The sequence below is a fragment of the Oscarella lobularis genome, chromosome 7 (assembly GCF_947507565.1).
Source record: "Oscarella lobularis chromosome 7, ooOscLobu1.1, whole genome shotgun sequence".
Classification (NCBI taxonomy): Eukaryota; Metazoa; Porifera; class Homoscleromorpha; order Homosclerophorida; family Oscarellidae; genus Oscarella; species Oscarella lobularis.
This window is the reverse complement of record NC_089181.1, coordinates 448,939-469,612: the sequence shown is the minus strand read 5'-3', so window position 1 is coordinate 469,612 and position 20,674 is coordinate 448,939. Positions and strand designations below refer to the sequence as shown.

Here is a 20,674-nt window from a genome sequence, read left to right as displayed (position 1 = left end):
AGCGCGCGGGACTCCACGTGGGCCGGCCGCGAAGCCCATCAGCCACAATTTTATCCTTTTTTTCTTCATACTCAAACCCAAATCAAGTTTGCAACAGACAAACAGGCCCCGTGCGTTACTTAAATATTTTGCCCTGGTTCATTTTCTTTCCACCAAAATCCCCTTCCCAGGCCCAGTACGCATTGACCAGCTTCTTCGTCTCGTCGCTCGTCGGATCCAACTTCGTAAACTTATATGAACCAGCATCGGTATTCCAATCATCATTTACCTGTGAGTGAAACACAGTTGAAAGGCAAAGCAAAGACCATTTTATGATGGCTTACTTCGAATGCTAATTCCTGGCCTCTCAGCATCCATACGCCAGATATGGAGATATCGCCGTCGACGCCGAAAATGATGACGCTGCCGAAACCGTACTTTCGCAACGAATCGAGCCGCTGAAACATTCCCCCGACCAAATTGCACGCCATGAAAATCTTTTTTAGTTCCTCCGGATACTGGTACTCGGCGAACCAAAGCGAATAGCCTTCGGCGTCGAAATTCTCCCAGAAATAAGGAATGGCGACAGGCACGGTGTCCTCGTTGGAGTAGGTTCGCTTCCACGCATCAAGAACGAAAGGACTGAAAGAAAAATATATGAACTATTTATCCGAGGGAGGAAGGGGATGGTTCACCTCTTGGGCAAATGTCCAAAGGGATCCTTTTTCTTCGGTTGTTCGGCCAACGCTTCGTCAGTTGCGTCGGGCTCTTCGTCGGGTTCCTCTTTCTTCTCCGGCTCCTTTTTCTTTTCTTTGCCTTTCTTTTCTGGTTGTTTTTCCTTTTTGCCGCCGGCTCCCTTGTCCTTCTTTCCCTTTCCTCCCGTGACAGCTTGGAATTTGGCGGCTAAGGGAGAATCCTCGCTTTTTTTGTCAGGCGTTGAGAAAGAGATTTCTACCGTCAAATTGTGCCATTTTCGTGCAGAGAGTCACTTCGCCGAGAACCGCCTTGAATTGAGGCTGATTGACGAGCGTCACGAACCATCGATTCACGTTAGCAAAGGGACCTCGGAACTCGGGATCAAGGACCTGCAGCGAAATCAGTTAATTAAAAATCCTTTCTCGTAATGCTATGTGTGTGAGAACCTGCTGATACAACATGAGAAGATTGCACGCTACGGTGATGTCAGCCAGAGTGATGCGTTCCCCCACCAGATACGTCTGCCTCTCCAGCACTTTGTTAAGCACGGATAAACACTTTCGAATTTCGGCCTTGGCTTTTTCCGTACTCTATATGTAATAAAATTAATTGAAAAATAATTATAGGTATCATTACTGTACAAAAAAAGCAAGACCACAAGAGATTAATAAATAAGAAAATAACCCTTCATATACATTGGTGATCCCAATCCCACATAGACGAAGTCTTACGTCTTTGTTATACTGCATCAATCCGTAAGTAGGATAAACCCACACGCACGCAGATGGCAATATCTCGTTGTCAGCAAAGGCGACGTATTGTTGTACAAGAGCCGATAGCAGTTTATCGCTGCCGCCTTTCAACGTCTCGTTGCTGACTGCAAGAGAAGACAAAGAAAAATTAATTAAGACATAATCATAATATTTTTCGTCATAAAATTGTTTTTGAGGAAATTAAATAGTTTGATTCTGTACCATAGTAGGCGATTGCGTTGCTTTCGTAGATCGGCTTCCCGTCTTTCGTCTCAAACGCTGGAACCTGAATTAGGAGAGCGAATCGGAATCAATGGCGTCTTTTGATTGGCGTAGGGTCGAATGCGACGTACCTTTCCGAGTGGGAACTTTTCTAGAAACTCGGCCGACTTGTTCGTTTCGCCCAGGACGAATTGAGGCGGCTCGCTGACCACGTTCACTTCGGCGCCGCTGAACTGAGCCGCGATGAGAACTTTCTGCGCGCGAAAATTGTTCGGATAGGTGTACAACGTCTAGAGAGAGCAAATGGGTTCAGCAAAAGCAAAGGATTCACACGATGCAGACGGATTCGCACGACAACGCTTACACCAGCCATTTGACTTTATCCGGTCCTTTTGCAAGAGACTCTGCACGTGATTCCGAATCGATAAATAGATTACGGGTTGGCTCCTCTTTATCGCATTGTGCTCTGCAAGCCGCAGCAGGGGAGAGGCGAAAAAGCGATGGAGAAACGTTGTCGGTGGACAGTGCTGCTCCTCGTTCTTCTACTCGCAATTGCAATTGTAGTTGCTGCAGTCGTCGTCATTCCGATTCTGAAGACTCTCGTCATGAACGAAGTGAAAACGCCCCTTCCCTTTTCCCCACTGACAATGCAGCTTTCTTTCTTTGGTCGCGAGCGTAGAAGCTAAAAGACGAGTTTGTCTTAGAGGAAGGAAATACCCTCTTTGGCATATGGAAGTCACCTGACATAGGGCCAATGTACAAGACCTTCACCATGTATTCGGTGAAAAATCCCGACCAAGCTATGAAGGGAGCCAAAATCGAACTGACTGAAATGGGTCCCTACTACTTCAAGTAAATTAGACAAATTCTAAGGAGCATAAGCGTTATGTCCCTTATTAATTATTTAAAAGAATATTTTTATTGAGCGTATGTTGGCCCTCGTCTTGTGCTTGTGCTCTTGGCTAACTGAGCAAGAGCTTTGATGCATTTTCTAGAGAATTTCGTCGAAAATTTTCACCAAATTTTACTGCGGATGGAACCATTGTTCACTACAAGCAGAACAAGTACTACGTGTTTGACAGAAATCGTACCGGTTCTCAATGGGATCCGGACGTTGATCGGATGACGACTGTCAATGCTGTTTTAGCTGTAAAAATAAAAATAAACATAAAATAAGGCGCAGAGACAAAATTTCTTTTTAGACTGTTATTAAGTTGTACTTGAATAAGGAAGTGAGGGGATCGGACGCAGTACTCGCTATGATGATAAGCAATTTGTTTGTCACGCACACGGTTTCCGAGTTCCTATGGGGATACACCGATCTTCTCATTAAACTGGCAAACAAAAAGAATTTGTATCCGAGAACAAATTTTAGCCTGCAGGTAAAACATATCGACGAGGGCCAAATAAATAACTAAATAAATATAAATAAACTATTCAACGTCAGATCAACAATTCTGCATCTGACTATTTGCAATGGAGCGCCGTGAAAACAGGAAAAGGAAACAGCGACGATATAGGCGACTTCGTCGAATGGGACGGAATGCCTCATCTTGACTACTGGAACGGGACGTATGCGAACATGATCAACGGTACGGAGGGCTTCCTCTTTCGTTCCGGTTTGAAACTGGGAGATAACTTGACTGTTTTCGTTGACGATCTTTTCAGGTAAATTTATTGTGATGACCACCTATCTATCTACATACATGGACTAAAATAATGTGTGTGTGTGTGTAGATCGGCAAATCTCACTTGTAATCAGATGGCCGAGTTGGAGTCCATTAGCCTTCTTCGCTGCGTCATACCTCAGTGGGAATTACAAAACGCGACTGTGAATCCAAAAAACGCAGAATGGTATGCCAATACCTATTCTGGTCTTCTCAACGAGAGTTCGGCTAATTACCGTAAGTGACAAGACCACCCCAGATGATATCTCGTATACGCTACGCTTCACAGGCGCTCCAATCTTCATTTCAAAGCCTCATTATCTCGACGTCGATCCCGAAGTAGCGACGAATATCACTGGACTTCGCGGCCCAGATAGACAACTCGACGACACGTTTCTCGACATTGAACCGGTACGTCCACTTCGCGTCGACGTCGCCTTTACGTCATTTTTTCCCCCTAAAGATCACGGGGGCACTCTTTCGCACGTTCAAGCGTCTTCAGGCGAACATTCAAATACAACCAATAACCCATTCGTACGTCTCACTAAGTCAACCGCCGCGTTTCGCCATCTACGTTTCATAATGTTATTATAGAATAGCATTTGAAAAAGTGTCGAAAGTGAGACACACTTTTGTGCCGATTTTCTTCGCTGAAGAGGTAAACGGCACGCGTTCGTTGAGCATTCCCTTAAATAAGTAGGTGTTTCAATTAAGTCTGTGCTCGCCAATACGACGACGTGTAACCTATTCAAGACTCAAGTTTACGAACCAATCGATGTTATTCGCGGCGTTCAGTGGGGACTCGTTGGTCTGGGAGGTACAACTATATGATAATAACTTATTCTATATCTCTATCTCTCTTCAAGGCCTCGTTATCGTACTGTGCATTATTGTCGGTGCGAGGATGATTTACAAAAGGAAAGATGACGAACAAGCCGTTCCTTTGCTTGACTCCAGCGATATCAGTTAGCTTTTTTTTAGTGGACGTTCTCCTTTTCATAATTCAGATTGGTCATTAGAATGAGACTCGATTTCGTCCAGACGCCACTGCCCGTTTCCGCTTAGGTGCAGTTCCGCGTGATGAAACTGCGAGCGCACGTTGGGTTCTAGCTCTGCTTCGGGGACGACTCTCGCTCACCTTTCGTATAGAACTTCTGTGACTGATGCTGATTAGCGTTATCTTATGATCGCAGCACGTCCTGTAGAGTCTTTCCTCGCTTTCCTCATCCATTGCACTCGTCGCTTCGTCGAGAACTGACAGAGTATGAAAAAAAAACATTCCGCTTTCATTGCAAGAATGAACTTACAAGCAAATTTAGGCATGAAAAAGAACAGACGGGCGAATCCCAATTTTTGCATTTCACCCACCGAAACAAAATCTTCTCTAAAGAAGGCAAATTTTATAAGGGCTATAGGGCTATTAAATCAAATAGGTATGCGAACGTCAGTGGTTCGTAATCGTGATCGAGACCGCCGACTCTCTCCACGAGATAATCCTAAAATACATGTAACATCATAAATCTTTTCCCTCAAACGTTATCTACCACGCAAGCCATTGAAAGGGCTCTGTGAATTCGCTCATCCACAGACGAGTCTTCCATTGACAGGGGATAGGTAACCTTGAGAGGAATTGATGCCATAAATGAGCGTCGTACTACTTGATCAGTGATCACACATACCTGTGCCCGCAGATTTCCGCAAACGAAAAAAGGACGTTGAGGTAAGACGAGATAATTCTCGGGAGAGCGCGAAATCAAACGTTCCACTTCGCCTAAACACAAATGCACAGACTGTTACGTTTTCGACTAAAACGAGCAGATTTAATTTAACGAAAACACGACAAAGGTTTCTCAGGATAGCGTATACATTGACTAATCAATTCAAACGAATGAATTTCAGATCAAGTCTTATCATCATAGACAATAACAGCTCTCCACCTTATTAGACAACATTTTACCTCGAAAGGGATTCCACAATCCATTAATGACACGAAAGAGAGAACTCTTTCCGCAGCCCGTTTTGCCAGTAATCAAAATATTTCTCTTTTCTTCGATAGATAAACTCAAATCTATAGCAAGAAGAATAGCTGAAGAACGAACGCGCAGCGCTATTTCATACCATTCACTAATATTCTTTGATTACCACGCGGTCCATAGGACACTCCAACAAGTCGAAAGGCTTCCGTATCAGAACTCAATTTCGTATATTTGTCCTCAGAGGCTTTCTTCTTCTTCTCTGATGCACTGTTGATTGACTCCAACAGTTGCCCGACCCTGTTTTACGTTTTATTCGAGTCAATTCTCTTCCACTTCTCAAAGCTTTAACCTGTGAGTGAATCCAGCCACGTCTGAAATCGTACCGCTCAACGAGATCAACGTCGAAAAGGAACTGATTAAATAGAGAACAAGAAATGAATTCTATATAGAGAAAAATAGTTTTGTAGCAAAGAGATTGTGCAAAGCGTCTAGCTTGCGCTTTACTTCGCTCAGCGTTACGCTGATTTCGCTCGCGGACATAGAGACGAATCGTTGCGTGGCAAAGACGCCAAGAGCAACAATAAGATAACTAAGAATACTACCAAGATAGGCGAAGAGCCCAATCGCCCCTAAAAGAGCTCATATATAATAAGAAAGATGAGAGCTGATTCTTTTTGTAGTACAATTCAAGGCTAAGTTCCACTTTACCAATCGCCATTGGACACCCAAAAGTTTCTGAACGAGCCAAGATTAATTAACTTACTATGACAAAAGCTTCTCCCCAGTATAGTACCTTAAAAATGTGACCGATTCTTGTTTGCTCTGTCTTGCCACTCCTAAATGGGAGGTGAGATCGATCTTTTGTCTTTATCTGTCTTACCGGTAGAAGGCTACTGTTTCGGCGTGATTTCGAAATTGGACATGCTGAAACCTAGGACCAGATCGCACTCAAGATTTCGTTGGAGACGGGGCTACAAACCGAAAGTTGCCTTCGAGTTTCTCTTGTCCGAACACAAGTCGAACGATTGGAGTCATGATGAGCCGATTGATGACTGCACCGAATCCAAAGTAAGTGTAGACAAGAGCCGGGCCATAGTACCCAACACTGACGGGGAAAAATTCTTAGAGCGAAAGCGGACTAGAAGCCAAATTTACCTTTTCCAACATTTGTACGTATAATAGGCAACCACGAAAGGCGTCACAATCACTTGAGCGGCCAACTGATTGCAAAAATTGTTGCAGAATCGATCGACATCCTGAGCTATTCTCTGATCCCTACACAGCCAATAAAAACAAGGCGAAAACATATACATAATCTATTTACGGATTATCAACGGTCTTCTTCTCAAGAGCATTGATATCATAGTAGGTGATGTCGGCAAAGTAGTCCTTGTGCAAGCGCATTGTCACCTGCTTACGCCACGTGACGTACATCCAACCGCTCATAAATTTGACCAAGCACTGCGCCTAAAGCATCAAAGTTCCAAATCCAAAATTAGAAATAATTAAATAACGATTATCTATCTAACAAGCGCTGCCGACATGACAATCAGAGCCGATTGCCACAACTGAACCCGGAAACCGGCCTCGTCCTTCTTCGTCAAAACGCCGTAGAACTTGCTGGCAATCAGGCCGGCGTAGTAATAGGCGAACTGTGCTAAAAAAAGTGTCCATCAAGTAACCACGCCCACGCATCGTTTTGTACCTCCCACTGCGAGGAGAAGAAGGAGAACGAGTTGCAGCGCCGATAGGGAGCGCGCCTTTGGCACGGCAATTCGAAAAATTCTCCAGAATCGTTTGAGAAGAAGAAAATCGACGCCGTAGCTGTCAGTTCCGTTTGAAAAAATGCGCTTCGATACGCGCGACGAAGCTCTCGTACCTGTTGCTTAGGTCTTCGTCGTCGCTAGACGTTTGCTTCGATCCAGTGGTACTGGTGACGTCGGCGAGGACCCTGTAGTCGTCGTTCGACATCTCTCCACGTGCCAAATTCGTGCAGCCAATCCCCTCGATTCAAGTGCGCTAACCAACTCCTAATGGCTCGTCGTTTATTACGGCGATTTTCTATTGGCGCTGGTGTACACCGAAACGTCGGCATCGCTGACGTTGTCATATCGGGTGGAGGCATCGTTGGAAGCGCTCTAGCGTGCGCGCTCGGTGAGCGCGATCGCGTTTCGTCGAATTCTGACGCTGATTGGCTAATCGAACGGCTGATTTCTCGACAGGAAAATCGTCCGCGATGAGAGACAAGCGTCTCGTTCTTCTCGAAGCGTCGAGCGAAAATGCGTCTCTTCCTCAGCCCGGCGACAGATACGGCAATCGAGTCAGTGCACTGACACCTGCAACAATTCAATTTCTAAAAGGTATTATTCATTATGGTGAGCACAGGGCATTTTTTTACTCTGTTTATGCAGACGTTGATGCATGGGAGACTATTTGTAGTACGAGAATGAAATCTTTTCGCACTATGCACGTGAGATGACTCTTCCCCATGGCTTCCAAAGAACGTCGATTTGGAGTTGTTGTTTTTTTTGTAGGTGTGGGATAGTTGCAGCGAGGCTCGAATTGAATTTGACAGCAAGTCTGTTTCTGATCTTCCTTACATGGGCTGCATTGTAGAAAACCGCGTGATTCTTGGTGCGCTTCGACGATGCTTGCGAAACGTTGAAACGGTGGAAAATTGTCAAGTGAATTTAGTGGAGAAAAGCCCTCGAGAAGTAAGCCAGAAATAGTCAGTCAGGTTACCGTCCAGACCCCACTATCCTAAAGAAAAAGACAAAATTAGGTTTAAAAATAAAAGAGAGTTCAGTAAAAGAAAAAAAACTTTCGAGGTCCCGCCGAGATTTGAACTCGGATCATGAGATACATCCGGGAATTAGTCCGTACTTCAGAGTCTCATGTGCTACCATTACACCACGGGACCCGTTGAGGAAATCGTTCCACACGGCAGGTTATAAACCGAACGGCTTTAGGTGCAACTCTCTTCGACTGGCAATGAACAACTAAAAGCTCGTCTTCTCGTAAGTTTCTGCGGAGAAGTGCCGACTTAGCGTTTACATTCAGATCGGCGCGGATGGCGCGAATTCAACCGTTCGCAAAGCCATAGAAGGCGGCAAGCACTACTCCAAGAGTTATCACCAAACAGCTGTAGTTGCTACATTACATTTCGCAGAGGTCTCATAAGCTTAATTAAAAGTCCGTGCACTTAGTAATTTTTTTCTGCCTGAAGGAAATTGAAAACGAGACTGCCTGGCAGCGATTTCTTCCAACAGGCCCAATCGCTCTACTACCAGTAAGCCTAAAGGGAGGGTTTGTTTGCTTTTAGAACCGAGTTATTTGCAGCTTTCTGATACGTCGTCATCTCTCGTCTGGTCAACATCTCCGAGTCACGCTCAGTCGCTTCTTCAACTGCCAGAAGACAGTTTCGTAGATTCGGTCAACAGCGCTTTCGTAAGTTCGTCAATTGATTCAATAGTGCTCGACGTATCGGTTTTAGAGCGATAACGTCAGAAATCAGTCACTACCAAGTCGAGCAGTTCAAGCGCTTCGATCACTGAATCAATCAGGTACAACAATACGAGAGAAAAAAAAAAGAGAGAAGATTCGTAGCGCTGTGCGTGCAGACCACGAATCGGTGTGCAAATATCCCCCGTCGATTCTACGCGTCGACGAAGGCAGCCGAGCATCTTTTCCACTCGCTCTCTACCACGGCTCAACGTACGTCAACGATCGAATCGCCTTAGTCGGGTAAGAAAGCACTAGAGCACCCGTACGACTCCCCCCGTGTGTCGTTAGGGACGCTGCGCATCGGATTCATCCCATGGCGGGTCAGGGTCTCAATTTGGGCTTTGGGGACGCCATCGCTCTCGCGAAAGTGATCGCGGAGGCCGCGGAGAACGGTGAAGATCTCGGTATGGTCGGGCGTCGTCGGGTATCGCGGGGGGACTACGTTATTTCGGACGCAGGTTCCGAGTTCTATCTTCGGCGGTACGAAAGGGAGCGTTTGCGACGCGTCGTGCCCGTGATGGCGTCGATCGACGCGCTCAACACGCTTTTCTCTACCTCGAATAGCGCATTAGCGCTCGTTCGAGGCGTGGGACTTCAATTTACGGACATGATTGCCCCGCTAAAGGTTCGTGTCCTCAGAGGGGGTCCCCCCCCCCGGGGGGGGGAAGGAAAAAAACCGGTTAGATGCTGCCGAAGCAGCAATGCCTTAACCGTACGTGTGTAGGTTGACGACCAAATGGTCGTTCTCGTCCTTATCGAGGGAGATGCTAACCTTCTCTCGGCTCATACAACACAATCTCCTTTGAACCAATTCCCGTATATATAGCAGTCGCGTATCTCGGGCACTTTTCATGTAGCTAAACCGGTCCCAAAATATTCCCCGAATGTCGCTTTTGATGCGCGTAATCGAACGTACAACCAAATCTGCTTACTTTCGCAGACTTTGATTATCAAGACGGCGGCAAGCTAAGCCAATCAGAGAAAAGACGAAGAACGCAGTGTCAGTGTCTTTCTAAGTAACGAGAACTAACGTCTTTATGTTCTTTGTGCGTGAACCTAAAAAAAAGAAGAAAATAACGTAGAAATCTAGATGAAACCAAATAGATAAAAAACTTACAATGTCGTCAATTTTCAAAATGCTTCGAACCGTTTCAGCAGCCAATTGAAAGGCACTAGTTGACACTAAGAGAGGCTGAACAACGTGCTCCTCCATAATATTGGCAACAATACCCTAAAATAAATAAATAAATAAATAAATAAAATATAGATCCCGTTTGTCTCTCACCTTTCTCACGTTGATTCCAGCGGATGTTTCTCCCTTTGCGTGCCTATTGCGCAGATCCGTCACGGTTGCTATGGGACTAAGTCCAACATTTTCCGCCAGCGTGCACGGAATGACTTCGAGCGCTTCAGCAAACGCTCGAAAGCAGTAGTCTTCCATGCCCGTCAGCGAGTGAGCGATCTCCATCAGCTTTTGTGAAACCTCGATTTCAGGTGCTCCACCTCCAGCAACAAGAAAACTATCAAATAATAAATAAATAATTGATTAATGCCTTGGGTGATATTTACCCTTTCTTTACGAGACATCGAACAACGCAAAGGGCATCGTGAATCGATCGTTCCGCTTCTTCCAGAACGAGTTTGTTTGAGCCTCTCACTAGCAGAGTGACGGTCTTTGACGGAGACGCGAGACCTGTTATCTGTACAGGACACCAGTCAGCTCTGCACACGTAAACTGAATATATTGATACTCACTCGAACCATTTTGCTATCCCCCGTCGAGACTTCTTCGACTAAGTCCGCATAGCCCAGCATTTCCGGTTTGAAGTGATCAACGCTGGCAACTGGCTTGCAACCAATAGTCTATTAAGAATAGATATGATATAGTTTCTTTGTCTCTTAGAGGTCTCTTGCCTTGCATATGAACTCGACGTCGTCTCGTTCGACGTCCTTGATAGTCATGATTTTGAGTTTGGTAAGGAAGTGTATAGCCAAGTCATTCAGAGCGTCCCTATATATAATAAATAAGGTTAGTGGAAGTCTGTTGATCTGTCTACATACCTGAGTATGCTCTTCTGTACGAGTAAAACGGTGCAGCCGGCCCTTTTTATTGCTTTGCATATGTCGAGAATGTACTGCTTCTCTTCTCTCATCACTCGATCCATTTGACTGTAATCGGAAATGATCACCTGATTCTCCATCTGAAAAATAAGGCATTCGATTTCAGGAGTACTTTCGATTCGTTTATTTTTTACGTCTGTTTTTGGTGGAGACAGCCAGAATTGAATTAATCCTATCTTGGCCTTTTCCGCGCGCGAAATTGTTGGCGTGGCTAATTTTTTAGTAAACACGAGTCCTTCGACCAGCTCCGTATCCTCAACCGTTCCACTAAAAGAAACGTTGTCAATAAAAGAAATATTCTATTAATCAACTGTTTTTGACCCACCCCAATTTTTTGATGACTCGAACGTCATTGAGATCAGCGTTGTTGCCAGAGGCAACCTTGAGCACAGCCTCGACGCACATGGGAGCCAAAAGACTCGAATACTGAGACACAACCTAGAAAAACAAACCACGCCCTTACTCTTCCATACAAAAATCCACTATGTATCTTCCCTTACCTTGGAATTGAGTGACGTTGTGGCGATTCGGATCAACGCCTCCCTATTCTCCAAACTGACAGGCACTGCCATTTTTTGAAGAATCTCAATCGCCTTGGCAGCAGCACTTTCAAACGACTCCGATATCGTGGTCGGATGAATGCCTAAAGAGATTCAAATAATTAATTAATTAATTAACCCATCATCATAATCATCTCACCCTTGTCAAGAAGTCTTTGGGCAGCGCTCAGCAAACTTCCCGCTAGAACGACGACAGTTGTCGTTCCGTCTCCGGCCTCGATGTCTTGAGCCTTGGCCAGTTCGACGAGCTAAGAGTAAAGTGACGAATATAAAAACATCTATCGAGCTTTGGAAGTCTTTGTATACCATTTTCGCCGTTGGATGGACGACTTGCATTTCCTTGAGAATCGTCGCCCCGTCGTTTGTGATCGTTATGTCGCCGCCTGGAGCTCGGATCTAAGAGCGACTTCTTGAGAAGAGTCATTTCGATTTTTTTTCTTTTCGACCATTTTGTCCATTCCTCGCGGACCCAGGCTCGTTCGAATTGCATCTGCTACGGCTAAACGAGGCGAAGAACTCGTCGAGACGGTTGCGGAAGTCGGAAGTCGGTAAAACGTACCCTTTGCGGCGGTGATGTTGCTGTATCGAATGGAAGCGGGTTTGCCGCGATCTTTGAACGCTCTCGGCGTTTGCTTCTGGCCGCGTCCTTGAGGCATTGCTATTTTATAACGGTTTCAAACGATCTCTTCGCAAATCGACGACGGATGGCTCGACTACGAACCGATGCGGGATCCAGGAGGACGATGCAAAATCGAGGCGCTAGCGCGCTACGCCGCGCCATAGTGTTGAGTAATTGTGAATTTATCTAATTTCGGCGTAATATTTTGGCGTATACAGTGTACTGACAAAAACAACGAAAAACGCCCAGCAACAATCAGCAACTTAAACAACACTGATCGACAACAACAATTCAGACGTTTTGACAAAATTCTAATAAATGACAATAGTGTCTATACGGTGCGGTCCCCAGCAGTAATAACAGCCGGGGCAATTAGTAGTAAAAAGCCACAACTCGATTTGGTGAGAACCTCGGTTTAAATATTCCATAGACATAGACGTGGGGCTGTCTGTAGTATGAAGTGAATAGCCTTTTCTGTCGTCACTCCACAAGATGTACACCCTGTCTCTGGCATTTATATCATTTCCATAACAAACTCTAAACATATTACCCGAAATAGAGGTGTTGTTGGCACAAATTTTGATTGGAAATGGTAACGGTTGCTGTGACGGTCAAGTTGCTTATGGTGAATTTCACCGCGCTGAAAAAAGTGTTGCAGCAGTAGCACTCTGCCGCGCTCCCTAAAATCCTTTTGATTTACGCAATCTTTACCGAAAAAAAGCTGACCGTTCGAGGTCTTTGACATTTTTAAAAGCGGGTCGTGGTTGGAGGACGACGCTGACGATAAAGCTGCAAACACACAGCAGAAAGAAATTAGAACAAGGCACTGCATTCTGGCGCTTGATGGGTAGCAAATCTTCAGCGAGCTGAATGGATGACTGCGAATGCACGCCACGCTTTTATGCTCTAGCTGGTCGGAATGTTTTGGTAACAACACGCACTGGCCAGCTGACGCTACACATGTGCGATACGCGAACCCAGAGGAGCCTGGGAATTTTTTCTAACAATGCTTTTACTGATACCTACGAGTATATCTCTTTCCTTTCTCACAATGTCTATCTGTAGTTCCTTTCCACGGCACAGCCTGCCCGCGTTGCGTGCCGGGGGGTTTTCTTTCAGAACGTTTGTCTGCGGTCATCCGGCACACGCACGACATCGTGTATCTAAACGTTTTTTGTTTTTCCTGTGCTATTTTGAGCTCATACAACAAAGAAGCTTAGAGCACAGGCTGCACAGCTGGTCACAGACGCGGTACACCCTGGTGGTCCAAAGCAAAAAAATGCATATGAGATGCACTTCTAATCCCATCTAATTAATTAATCTCTCGGACTGAGATATGTAGTGTCCAAATATATGGCTCTGAGGTCACTTCCTAATGCCCCCCCCCCCCCCCCCCCCCTTTCGTTCGTTTCGAGCGGCAAGGGAATTCGGACGATTCGCAGGTACAAGTAACCTAATTAAGTTTCGATTCTTAATTAATAAAACGCGCGTGGCTGTCTCATTTTCGCTCAGTGCGCAGCAAACCGTCACGCGCAAATGGCATACAAACTCTACTGGGCCGCTCTCCGTTTTACTTTTTCCGCTGCTTACGCGACTGTAGACTGGGTGCTGACAATTTCACTTTTCCAGGGATATTTCGCGATAATTCGGCATCCTAAAACAAGATTTTACTCAAAACCAGGCCGCTTCAATAACAAGACAAACCTTGACGCTTTTTAGCACGTCCTTTTCTCTCTGAAGAGTATCTCTAGAGGTTATAAATAAATGAACTGCAGTTCTAGCAGCTATATACGAAGTGTGATCGATTTGTAGCAAGATAATAAGAGCCCAGTCTGACCTTTTCCTCTTCGTCCTGATCCAGGAGTTAGTTTCACTTTGAACCTACGCAATAACGGTTTGTTTCGTATGGACATTCGTCGAGGTTTACTTGTAGTTCGTAATCGCGTTGTAAGGCGCGCACATCGGAATGGCAAACATGAGCAGATCGTCGGGAAGGGGACAACCAGTCAAAGCGTTCAAATACTCCACATCGTCCTTTAATAAAAAAAAATCAGTTTTTATATATTATATTCTTTTGCTGCGTACTTTAGACTTCAATTCTTCGTCGTCCTCGTCTTCTACCGTATGAACGTCGCCAGATGCGGCGACACCTTCTCCTCCAACCTTTTTCTCTCTTATAACGACTTTTTTTTGTTGTTCAGCTACTACTGCTGTCTCTTTTTCAGACTCTTTTTCAGTAGAATGCAGTATGACCGGATTCTCCTTCTGCTGTTGCCTTTCCTGTCGTTTCTCTTGCTGTGCCTTCTGCTGCTGTTGCTGTTTACTTGCTTTTTTCCCCTTTTTTCCTTTTGGTTCTTTTTGGGCTCCTGCCGACTGTAAAAAAACTGATTTTAGGGCACTTTTCAGATGCTTATTTTACTTACTCCCAAGATTTCCATTCTCAGCTGCCTCTCTTCCTCGTCTTGATCGCCGTACTTATCTCTCATCTTTTTTAGTTTATGCTACAGCAAATCCGACTATAAACGTCGTGCCAACACACGCACAAAACAACGAGCACCTTTTGACCTCGTTTCATTGGGACAGGAGCCTCTCCAGTAGACTTTTGCCTCTGTTACAAACGTCAGTCGCTCCCAGCATGCAAGTATTCTGACTGTATTACCTTTGGTTCTTCTTTGGAAGTCGGAACACTCTGATTTCTACTATCATCCCCTGTAGGTTCGCCAGTTTTGCTTGCCTGCTTCTTCAAGTCCCTATAGTGGCCACAAAACGACTATTGGTACGTCATACATTAGAGAGTGACGCCACCTTCTCTGTTTCGCAGTAAGCCTCTGCTTTCCGGTCTGCCAATAAAATAATATTAACTTCGTTCATGAAGACTTTTTTTCACCTGTTGGTCCTCTGTAAAATCGTTCTCGCCTTCAGCCTCACGCTCCTCCGCCTCGTCTTCCTTATCATCATCCCCTGCGTTGAGTTGCTCCACTACCAAAGTACTGCTCGCAGCACTGACGGTACTCATAGTGCTGATGCCTCGCTGAAGCTGGAAGCTAAGCAAAGACGTTGCGTCTAATTCTACTTCCTCGTTATCTTCTCCTCACGTTTCTCCTTTGACGTATTGCAAGTCTATGCTCGTATCAGGAAACTGTGAGCTGGACGACATCTGGGTCTCAAGGACACCAGCGTTGGACGCCGTTTCAGATAGATCATCGCCAACTACAGCTGCCACTAGCAACAAGGCTAAACTTTATTAATATTGTCTTATACCATCTATTTCAATTTCTATGTCCTCCTCCTCGTCTTCTTCCTGAATGGAGCCAACGTCAGTAGCAGAATGCTCCTAATACATATGTTTCTTCTCGTCAAAGTCGAGCGTTTCGTTGATTTTTTACCTTCCACGCGGATTCCATGTCGTCTTCGCCGACTCTCACTTTTCGTTCGTTGAGATGATTCTCGACGCAAGATTCGTCAACCTAAAGATCAATTCGCACTGTGACACTCAAACAAAAAAAGACCCCCTCCTCTACGAACTTTAAAAACAAATGTATATCCCATCACCAGCTGCGAAGGCGGAAGAAAGTTCTTCTTTCCTAAGAAAAATATAGCGCATCCTAACATCAAAAGTCTTCTGTTCGCCTCTGACCTCTAATCATAAAACTCCCCGTCGTCAAATATTCTCCAGTCGGAGCCGTCTTTGATACCTTCGTAAAGACGTCTCTATATTGCTATTGAGTCAGGTAAATAAATGATCTTACCTGGTCGTGATGAACCCACCAGGCACTCGTTACAATCTTGGAATCCCAACCCGAACTGTAGCACAAAGCCATGCAGCCCGCCTCTTGAAGCGTCTTCGGAGGAATTGACCCTCCTTCAATACAAACAATATAACAGTGCAGGCATGGTATGCAAAAAATACCGGCTGGATTTTTGACAACGCAAGAGGTGGCACCGTGGAGATCAGCGTGAACGTAGACGTCTCCTTCACGGATCACCGAGACAACAATAAAGGCTTGTCTCGCCGCCGTTTGCCATCTCACCTGATCTCAAATGTCTCTTTACAATGAACTCGTTCTGCTGGGCGTCCCTTCCGGCAACGACGAGAAAATTTTCCGACGAGACAAACCAGAGAAATTTCTCAAACCTAGCGTTAATACAGTAAGTCTATTTCGCGAATATCTGGGTTTTTTTTCCCCCAACGCACCAATACGTCTTCCTGACTTTTTGGATGCTCGTCGCAACGGCAACTTCTTTTAACGTCTGCTTAGTCTTTCTCTCTGCGGCTTTCAGAGCCTTGTCGGACGCCTCGAGCGTCCTCTGCTCCTTTTTCGCGGCGTGCTTCTTCTGGCTATAATATCTGCAGAAGAGAAACGTCTGTCTGTCTGTCTGGTAGACAAATCTTCTGACTATAGTATGCTTACCCTCTTGCATTGGCATAGGCAGACAAGCCTAAGTCAATGTCAACAAGCACTCCTTTTGCCTACAAAAAAAAACCTCGTTCAAACCGCCACCTCTATCTATGTAATAATTTCTACTTTTGATTTTTTCGGTTTTCCGCCGTCTTCTTCGTCCTCTCCATCGTCTAGGCTTTTTTCAAATGGGTCACTAGTGTGAAATTGAATAGTCTGAGCTGCACTCTTTAGGTCTACTATCTATGCCCGTACGTTAGGAAGAATGTGAACTTGTTTGACTCTAATTTCAGTGCTTTGATCGCCTTTGCTACAGGGTCGCCCTCCACCTGGGCTTCTTTTACCATCTGACTAATTTCCGTCCAATCGAAGGCATTCGCAATCATGTTACAAAGAACTAGAATAGCTCTTTCGACCTGGCGCCATACAAAGTGAAATTCGCTTTCCAAAAAACAGTGTTACACATGTAAACACCATTTCGACGTTCGATTCAATTAGCTGCGCTTTATATTGGTCCGTTTCCTGAGAGATGTGCAGCATTTCAAGTCTCTTCTCGTGATCTTTCCTGACGTTCTCCAACTTCCTTACTGCCATCTTTTCCTATTTCAAAATCAATGAACCCAATCCAAAACCCGAGTGATTTTCTATACCTGTTGAAGAGCTTTCATGTCCAGTTTCTGACTGCCAAGCTTGGAGAAAAAGTCGTCTACAGCCTAATAAAAATTCAGGTTAGACTCTACAGTAATTCTCTTTGCTCTCCGTACATTTTCAAAGGTTAAGAAATCGAGTTTGGGCGCTCCTTCGTGCTGTCGAAACAAGAACGGATGAAATTCCTCGTATCTAAGGCAATCAAACCATCACGTACACACACAAAGTCGCAACTATAGCACGTGATCTAACGTTAGTAATTTATCCGAATCTTTGTCTGCCGTCACTTTATCCTGTTGCTTTTGAATAATGTAGCCCTTAGGAGGAAAACGCCTATTATGAAAAGCACATTAGCTATAGTGTTTACACCTTGCAGATATTTTCCGAGCATCGTCTCATTATTTCGTCGGCGTCTTTGAGTGCTGCGTGAACTCGATGGACGTCTAAATGCATAATATATGTTTTGGGAGTATTAGTTCAAAGTGCTGCACCTTCGGACAGGTTGAAGCCTTTTCCAATCTTCACATCAGCGGAGAAACCGGCTTCTAATAGACAATGCTCGATCACAGCAGGCCCGTACACTAGAAAATAGTAACGTGAAAAAATTTGGAGCTCTCATGATCTTCAATACCGAAGTGAGGATTCAAGCTTCTTCTCACCGATTCGCCTTCCTTGCAACCATCCAAAATCTCCTTCAATCTGCACTGATTAAATTAGAGCATCGTAGGTTCGAATTGACTGCAGTTATACCGTTCTATCTTCATCAATTCTTCGCGTTGACGAGCCATTTCACGAGGATACTTCTCCCTCACGGCAAACCAAACGTCCTGATCAGCGTCCGTTCTCACGCGCAGCAAATTCAATATCGTATACTCGTAATCAGTCAGAGCAATATTTCCCTACAGAAAAAGATCGCTCATTCTTCTTCTTCACAAAGAAACCCCCCACTATCTATCCTCCATTTACCCGATCATAGAGTTCAACGATGACGTGATAGGCCGCTTCACCGGATCCAAATTGAAAGTCGACTATTCGATCGATGCCCAACTGGTCGACGCTCACCAAACGTCGCGACTTGAGATGTTTCCGGAGCTGAAAGTTTTAATTTAATTAATCAATTAATTGAATTATTTAATTAAAATTCGCGCGAGAAAATAGGACGATACTTTCATTGCGAAACCGGACGGGAAAGCGTTTTTCGGCCATTCGAAGTCGGTCGAATGGATTCGCGTGCCCGATTCGACGAGAATGACGAATTTCTTGTCGGATCTCGACGCGAAACGTTCAAGAAAAGGCTTTTCAGACGCGCTTCGCTCTTACTGTGTCAGTTTGAAGAGGTACGTCTTGGCGTCGATGTCGTAAACGGTCTGCAAACGCAATCCGAGGCATCTGCAAGACGATGCGTGCTCTAACCGAGACGCAGTGACCGCGACGTCGCTATTCGTACCTTTGCCGTATGCAGAGCACGGCCGCTTGGACGTCCAGCGTGGAGAAACGAGTCTTCATGGTAAAGAGGAGAAAATCCCGGATGATATGAGACCCGCGTTAAATTAAAGCTTAGCCGATAAAAATAATGTTGCCGCGGTGTCCAGTATTCCTGGCCTTGGCAGGGGCCGAACAAAACATTCGGACGTAAAGCTGCCGTGAAAACCGTACGGAATGTGGTGCTTGAGTCGAATTCGAGCGATCGGTCCATCGTTCACTCGACGAGCATCGAGAACAACGAATTCCGTTCGATGCACAGCCGGGTCGTAGAGCTGAACCAAAACGTAGCCGTCGTCGTCGTCAGAGCTGGATGACCTGACGAAAGTGTTTCTTGGGGCAAAGACCGGCTCTCCGATGACGCCGTGAGAAGACCAAACTTGCCGTTGGAGGCCGTAAAAGTCGAACTAGATGAATATCTATAAGAGCAACGTTAATTACTCTACACTCATAATTACCTTCACGACATCTCTATAAGGAAGATTTTCGTTCTTTCTGTCGTTGGCCATGAGGTATGAGTATTGACCTGATTTCTGCCCGTGTCTGTATGGATTGACGGTCGGAAATTCCACGCTAGCCGAATCCGCTTGCAGCCCGACGCAGGTGCGAGTTGATAAGTTGACGTGAAATTTGTAGACGCGACCGGGTGCAATGCTGATGTTGGAGAGTGCGATTTGCTCGTCAAATGTCATATTGAATTGACGTCCAAGGCAAACGGCTGTAAAGAAGACGTCGGATCCCTGTTGATATCCAGTGCCAAAGTGAAAAATCTAAACAAAGAAGTATAAGAAATGAATTTAGATAGTTCGGTGATAATCACGTGGAAAGGATCTGCGTCGACTGAAATTATTGCCGCGCGCGGATCGGGATGATTGGGCCGCGGGATGAAGACGAAACGAGACGGCAAATCGGGATAATATTTCATATCCTCGCCAGGCGAAGACAGACCTAGAATCACAGAAAAGAAATCGTCTCAGAAAGACAAAGCCGTTTTTCATTTATTTCTCAAGTCACCTAACTTCCATTTCCAGGCTTGCGACATCGTCACTTTCACAAACGGAGTCATGTGAACGACGTAGTAGTGAGGTAACAGTAGAAAATCGTGAGCATAGTTGAGCCCCTCGACGGAATGTTCGACGTTCACGCAATTCCATTTATCGTCAAACTCGTAGAAATGTATGTCGGCTGGCCTCGTCAGATGCGGTTGTATACCAAAACAGCAAAGTTTCTAAACCAAAAAAACTACTAGCCACACGCTCTTTTAATTAATTGAAAAACTCTTTAACTTACAATAGGCTTTTGCAATGTGTCAAAGCGAAAATGAGCAGCCATGACGCCGAGTCTCAACTTGCCACCCAAATCATCGGGACCGAGAGTAGTGAGGGTGTAAGGATCGAGACAGTGAGGAAGAGACGTCTCATACGTCGTCAAAATCTAAAAAAATTATCTTCAAATTAATTAATTAAAAGTTAATTAGTTAATTTCCTGACCTTGCCTCCCCAATAGAAAACGCTCGTATTCGACGGATTTCTGTATTCGAACATTTGCGACGTTGGACCTCGTACGAAAGTCAGAAAGGCGTCGCACGCCAACGCGACAATTCCGCGCTCGCGACGCGTTCCCATTTGGCCCGGATAGATGAGGGCGCCCGCTCGCGATTCGTCGCGACGCGACTGAGTCGAAACGAATCGCGATCGAAAGTGAACGCGACCGTCGACGAAAGACAGAGCGCAGACCATTCCGTCGCCGTCGATCGCTAAAGGATGCGTGGGTGTGGAACATTCGTAGTTGTTTGCTGCACTTACGATGCTTCAGTTGAGTGCCGTAGACGCTGTTGACGCCCGGCCCGTTGCGTAGAAGAGTGCCGTGGAGGTCTTTTGGAATCTTGCCGATGACGTCTGCTTCGGGAATCCAGTAGTCCGTTTCCTCTTCGATCGATTTCCAGCCACGTCGCGCTCCGGGAAGCGTTTCCTCGGCCATAGCGTCTCCTCCGAGCCTCTAAGCTAAGGTCCTGCACGTCCGGGACTTCGCCGATAACCGCGCGAAGG

At 45.5% G+C, this 20,674-nt stretch overlaps 7 protein-coding genes, 1 long non-coding RNA gene and 2 other non-coding genes across 15 annotated transcripts; 2 read left to right on the top strand and 8 right to left on the bottom strand.

Moving 5' to 3' along the window:
• Positions 1-43: 43 nt before the first annotated feature.
• Positions 44-2,055, bottom strand: LOC136189651 (elongation factor 1-gamma-like). The gene is made up of 9 exons (XM_065977672.1): positions 2,014-2,055; positions 1,781-1,939; positions 1,650-1,713; positions 1,407-1,552; positions 1,122-1,265; positions 935-1,064; positions 675-882; positions 324-621; positions 44-268 (listed from the first exon to the last, which is right to left on the bottom strand). Exons 1-9 carry the CDS (start codon positions 2,020-2,022, stop codon positions 116-118), a joined length of 1,311 nt encoding a protein of 436 aa, XP_065833744.1. The 5' UTR covers positions 2,023-2,055; the 3' UTR covers positions 44-115.
• A 24-nt stretch (positions 2,056-2,079) lies between these two features.
• LOC136189649 (lysosome membrane protein 2-like) lies at positions 2,080-4,357 on the top strand. The gene is made up of 11 exons (XM_065977670.1): positions 2,080-2,263; positions 2,329-2,501; positions 2,645-2,798; positions 2,852-3,031; positions 3,097-3,317; positions 3,387-3,553; positions 3,606-3,727; positions 3,780-3,850; positions 3,911-3,974; positions 4,031-4,133; positions 4,183-4,357. The coding sequence occupies exons 1-11, from the start codon at positions 2,150-2,152 to the stop codon at positions 4,284-4,286; spliced, it is 1,473 nt and encodes a 490-aa protein (XP_065833742.1). The 5' UTR covers positions 2,080-2,149; the 3' UTR covers positions 4,287-4,357.
• On the bottom strand, positions 3,368-9,604 carry LOC136189646 (lysosomal cobalamin transporter ABCD4-like). Of its 5 annotated transcripts, XR_010670422.1 has the most exons (22): positions 9,513-9,579; positions 7,691-8,052; positions 7,172-7,628; positions 6,998-7,116; positions 6,822-6,949; positions 6,617-6,759; positions 6,448-6,567; positions 6,272-6,397; positions 6,173-6,223; positions 6,086-6,128; positions 5,976-6,027; positions 5,797-5,921; positions 5,642-5,733; positions 5,435-5,589; positions 5,274-5,384; positions 4,996-5,087; positions 4,861-4,935; positions 4,760-4,812; positions 4,624-4,700; positions 4,455-4,570; positions 4,198-4,402; positions 3,368-4,139 (listed from the first exon to the last, which is right to left on the bottom strand). XR_010670422.1 is itself a non-coding variant. In XM_065977666.1 (21 exons), exons 3-21 carry the CDS (start codon positions 7,261-7,263, stop codon positions 4,313-4,315), a joined length of 1,860 nt encoding a protein of 619 aa, XP_065833738.1. In that variant the 5' UTR covers positions 7,264-7,628; positions 7,691-8,052; positions 9,569-9,604; the 3' UTR covers positions 4,141-4,312. The 5 variants fall into 5 exon arrangements, 4 of the variants coding, with proteins under 4 accessions (XP_065833738.1, XP_065833737.1, XP_065833739.1 ...); XM_065977666.1 differs by lacking the exon at positions 3,368-4,139 and having other exon boundaries at positions 4,141-4,402; positions 9,569-9,604; XM_065977665.1 differs by lacking the exon at positions 3,368-4,139 and having other exon boundaries at positions 4,141-4,402.
• On the top strand, positions 7,321-9,938 carry LOC136189650 (ubiquinone biosynthesis monooxygenase COQ6, mitochondrial-like). Its single transcript, XM_065977671.1, has 13 exons — positions 7,321-7,446; positions 7,515-7,652; positions 7,704-7,762; positions 7,827-8,006; positions 8,262-8,309; positions 8,353-8,463; positions 8,519-8,581; positions 8,632-8,739; positions 8,786-8,855; positions 8,913-9,036; positions 9,085-9,200; positions 9,255-9,421; positions 9,737-9,938. The coding sequence occupies exons 1-13, from the start codon at positions 7,326-7,328 to the stop codon at positions 9,764-9,766; spliced, it is 1,335 nt and encodes a 444-aa protein (XP_065833743.1). The 5' UTR covers positions 7,321-7,325; the 3' UTR covers positions 9,767-9,938.
• On the bottom strand, positions 8,119-8,212 carry Trnaq-cug (transfer RNA glutamine (anticodon CUG)). The gene is made up of 2 exons: positions 8,177-8,212; positions 8,119-8,153 (listed from the first exon to the last, which is right to left on the bottom strand). It is a non-coding gene; the product is annotated as a tRNA-Gln (tRNA).
• LOC136189710 (U6atac minor spliceosomal RNA) lies at positions 9,465-9,590 on the bottom strand. The gene has a single exon (XR_010670434.1). It is a non-coding gene; the product is annotated as a U6atac minor spliceosomal RNA (small nuclear RNA).
• LOC136189647 (T-complex protein 1 subunit delta-like) lies at positions 9,710-12,231 on the bottom strand. The gene is made up of 14 exons (XM_065977669.1): positions 12,037-12,231; positions 11,924-11,976; positions 11,784-11,873; positions 11,617-11,725; positions 11,418-11,560; positions 11,243-11,355; positions 11,052-11,184; positions 10,858-10,997; positions 10,711-10,807; positions 10,552-10,659; positions 10,366-10,496; positions 10,082-10,316; positions 9,914-10,027; positions 9,710-9,852 (listed from the first exon to the last, which is right to left on the bottom strand). Exons 1-14 carry the CDS (start codon positions 12,131-12,133, stop codon positions 9,832-9,834), a joined length of 1,584 nt encoding a protein of 527 aa, XP_065833741.1. The 5' UTR covers positions 12,134-12,231; the 3' UTR covers positions 9,710-9,831.
• Positions 12,232-12,297: 66 nt separating this feature from the next.
• Positions 12,298-13,440, bottom strand: LOC136188959 (uncharacterized). The gene is made up of 3 exons (XR_010670338.1): positions 12,823-13,440; positions 12,647-12,776; positions 12,298-12,597 (listed from the first exon to the last, which is right to left on the bottom strand). It is a non-coding gene; the product is annotated as an uncharacterized lncRNA (long non-coding RNA).
• An 84-nt stretch (positions 13,441-13,524) lies between these two features.
• Positions 13,525-18,707, bottom strand: LOC136188945 (ribosome quality control complex subunit NEMF-like). Of its 2 annotated transcripts, XM_065976762.1 has the most exons (34): positions 18,592-18,707; positions 18,465-18,533; positions 18,311-18,413; positions 18,111-18,236; positions 17,895-18,043; positions 17,776-17,843; positions 17,636-17,725; positions 17,514-17,587; positions 17,397-17,461; positions 17,261-17,336; positions 17,147-17,209; positions 16,971-17,096; positions 16,752-16,912; positions 16,623-16,692; positions 16,509-16,567; positions 16,292-16,444; positions 16,128-16,231; positions 16,007-16,069; positions 15,846-15,958; positions 15,734-15,791; positions 15,622-15,680; positions 15,483-15,563; positions 15,358-15,430; positions 15,192-15,306; positions 14,984-15,140; positions 14,902-14,936; positions 14,756-14,846; positions 14,654-14,704; positions 14,520-14,597; positions 14,182-14,469; positions 14,024-14,130; positions 13,934-13,977; positions 13,801-13,880; positions 13,525-13,750 (listed from the first exon to the last, which is right to left on the bottom strand). In XM_065976762.1, exons 1-34 carry the CDS (start codon positions 18,648-18,650, stop codon positions 13,667-13,669), a joined length of 3,192 nt encoding a protein of 1,063 aa, XP_065832834.1. In that variant the 5' UTR covers positions 18,651-18,707; the 3' UTR covers positions 13,525-13,666. The 2 variants fall into 2 exon arrangements, with proteins under 2 accessions (XP_065832834.1, XP_065832835.1); XM_065976763.1 differs by lacking the exon at positions 18,592-18,707 and having other exon boundaries at positions 18,311-18,403; positions 18,465-18,500.
• On the bottom strand, positions 18,653-20,673 carry LOC136188956 (apocarotenoid-15,15'-oxygenase-like). Its single transcript, XM_065976780.1, has 7 exons — positions 20,432-20,673; positions 20,117-20,382; positions 19,917-20,060; positions 19,641-19,854; positions 19,447-19,574; positions 19,085-19,396; positions 18,653-19,033 (listed from the first exon to the last, which is right to left on the bottom strand). Exons 1-7 carry the CDS (start codon positions 20,604-20,606, stop codon positions 18,695-18,697), a joined length of 1,578 nt encoding a protein of 525 aa, XP_065832852.1. The 5' UTR covers positions 20,607-20,673; the 3' UTR covers positions 18,653-18,694.
• Between the last annotated feature and the right edge of the window lies 1 nt (position 20,674).